This window comes from Juglans regia, chromosome 12 (genome assembly GCF_001411555.2).
Source record: "Juglans regia cultivar Chandler chromosome 12, Walnut 2.0, whole genome shotgun sequence".
In the NCBI taxonomy this organism is placed as follows: Eukaryota; Viridiplantae; Streptophyta; class Magnoliopsida; order Fagales; family Juglandaceae; genus Juglans; species Juglans regia.
In genome coordinates this window covers 22,459,681-22,462,159 of record NC_049912.1, presented here as the reverse complement: position 1 = coordinate 22,462,159, position 2,479 = coordinate 22,459,681, and the positions used below count along the sequence as shown (strand labels likewise).

The window sequence follows — 2,479 nt, the reverse complement described above, 5'->3', positions numbered from 1 at the left end:
ACAAAAGAAGAAGACTCAAGCTGTAAATGATCAAGATGAATCCTCTGTTTCGAAACCTGTCTCTTCGTCATCTCACCCAAAATCTTCTTCATTCGACCAGGTTCATTCACAAGCTAGCTCTCTTTTCATTTGAACGCAGGAATCAAAGAAATGGGAGAATCATTGGCAAGGTTGTTTTCGTACGATCCACATTGATATTCATGAAATATTTGTATCTATCTATTTAGCTATGGGATTGTTCTACAGATACAAGCTTAAATTGGATGGATGCAACAGCAAGTTGCAATTTTTTTTTTTTTCTTTTTCTTAAATCTAAAGTTGCTCCCTTTACCATTCAAAAGAGAGAAGCAAAATTTCAAAATCTTGCAACTTTTTCTTGTGGGGTTGTTACTGTAACGTATTATGATGGATGGAGGGAGGGAGGCTTCGATGGAGGGAGGACTCGAGGGAGCTGGCTTCAGTAGAAAGAAACGCAGAGGTGGGAAGACGAAACTGATGTAGGCCAAGGAGAGCTTGAATGGAGGGGGAGAAATGTTTGGGGGTCAAACGGTACGTTTCCATTTTTTCCACCAAACAATGCGTTTTCATTTTACCATATCAGTCGCGTTTTCCCTGCGCTTACGCGAGGCGACTGAGTTTAGCTTTTTTCAATTATTAATGGGTCTGGGCATGGGTTTGTCCTCGTCTATTTTTGTCTGCTCAGCCACCATTCTTCACTGTTGTGAATCAGCCACAGAACATCCAACTAGAAAACAAAGAAACCACATAATAGATATAGCTAGCATGCGTCGAGACACGGATTGAATTAGTCATTATATTCTTTATAATAATAAAATATTATTATTTTTTATTTTTATATTTTATAATTAATTTTTATTTTATAATTAATTCTATTTTCATAACTTCCTATAATCACCTATAATTTCTAATAATCATATTCATTTTCATTTTTATAATCCAATAAACAAAATTGATATCAATATTATCAAAACAATTCTATCGATCTTCAATACTCAGGAGAGGAAGAGGGAAGAATAAAGAAAAAGGAGACGGAAGAGAGAGAGAGCCAATATTAATAAACAATATATTTGGAGGTGAAATAGTATTTTTCATATTTGAAAAAAAATATGAATTTATTGTAACTGATATTTAAGATAAAAAGTGTTTGACTAATTTAATGTGGGCCAACTATTGATAAAGTTATTTAAATTTAAAGATGAAATGTTATTTGAAGAAGCCAATGTGAATGCTCTTAGATAGTAAAAATATCTTATATAATTATTATAATTTTTTTAAATTTTTATAAAAAATATAATAAACAATTCAATTTTTTAAAATTTTAAAATAATAATAATATTAAAAAATAATATTTTATTTAACTTTCATATAAAATCATCTCATCTCACCTCACGTTATAAAATGATCTCACGTCTCCTAGCTAGACTACCTAGCCTTTTCTGATTATCAGGTACATTTTTCCTTTGTCTTCGCAGATGAAGAATCATCTGCTCTCACCAAGGACAAAGTAGAAAAAACATTAATCGCCTGCATATCCAAATATATCGTTGCATATTCATTATAATCGCCTGCAAACTATTATAAGAGGAAAAAGTTTAGGAGGGGGACGAATGTTACACCTGCAACTACTGTGAAATATATCGTTGCCGGCGGTTCTTGGACTCCCGGCAGTGATTGGCGGCAGAAAACGTTGGGGACGACGACGACGACAAGATACAGATGACAAGGTCGGCGAAAGCACGAATAATATACCTGTGGGTGTGTTTAGGATTCAGTGTAAGGTAACATAAGAGAAGCTCATGCAAATACTCCCATTCCCTTGTCACGTCGGTGAGATTTCTTGCTTCAGCCATCTCTTGCATTGACCGCCGGAAATCAATGTAAGGATCTAGCGAGTACTTAGGCACTTTGACGCTTCCCTTCACCAATGCGTTCTCAGGGTCTTGCCCGGCGTCCAGGGACTCGAAAATGGAGTTGGAGCGGCCAGGGGAGGGGAAGAAGAAGCGGTGGGAGGCGAAGATGGTGGTAAAGTCGGGGGGTGAGTCTGCGCCGTCAGAGTCATCGGAGGAGGAGAAGAAATCAGTGGAGTCTGAAGAGTTAAGGTCGTAAAGGGTGTTGAAGTTTTTGAGGATGATTGAGCACGGAGTTGTGGAGATCATGGGTGAGGTGATTGGATCTTTGTTTGGAGGGGTTTGGATGGTGGGTACGCTTTTGAGTTTGGAGAAGCAGCTGTGGAACTTCTTCCAAAAGTAGTTCGACATTCTTCAGCTCCACAGAGAGAGAGAGACAGGAGTACACACACGTATATATATTATATGGAAAGAAGAGAAGAAAAAATGCAATTGCTCTAAAGCAGCCTTCACAATATATCATGCATGCATGTTTAGCACCTTACAAATATCAAAGCTCCAATTTACTATCTTAAATTGCTCACGAAAAATATTTAAGAAAAAATAATGAT

At 36.7% G+C, this 2,479-nt stretch overlaps 1 protein-coding gene across 1 annotated transcript; it reads right to left on the bottom strand.

The window, feature by feature from the left end:
- Positions 1-1,635: 1,635 nt before the first annotated feature.
- On the bottom strand, positions 1,636-2,279 carry LOC109005775 (transcription repressor OFP12-like). The gene has a single exon (XM_018984824.2). It carries the CDS (start codon positions 2,277-2,279, stop codon positions 1,644-1,646), a length of 636 nt encoding a protein of 211 aa, XP_018840369.1. The 3' UTR covers positions 1,636-1,643.
- Between the last annotated feature and the right edge of the window lie 200 nt (positions 2,280-2,479).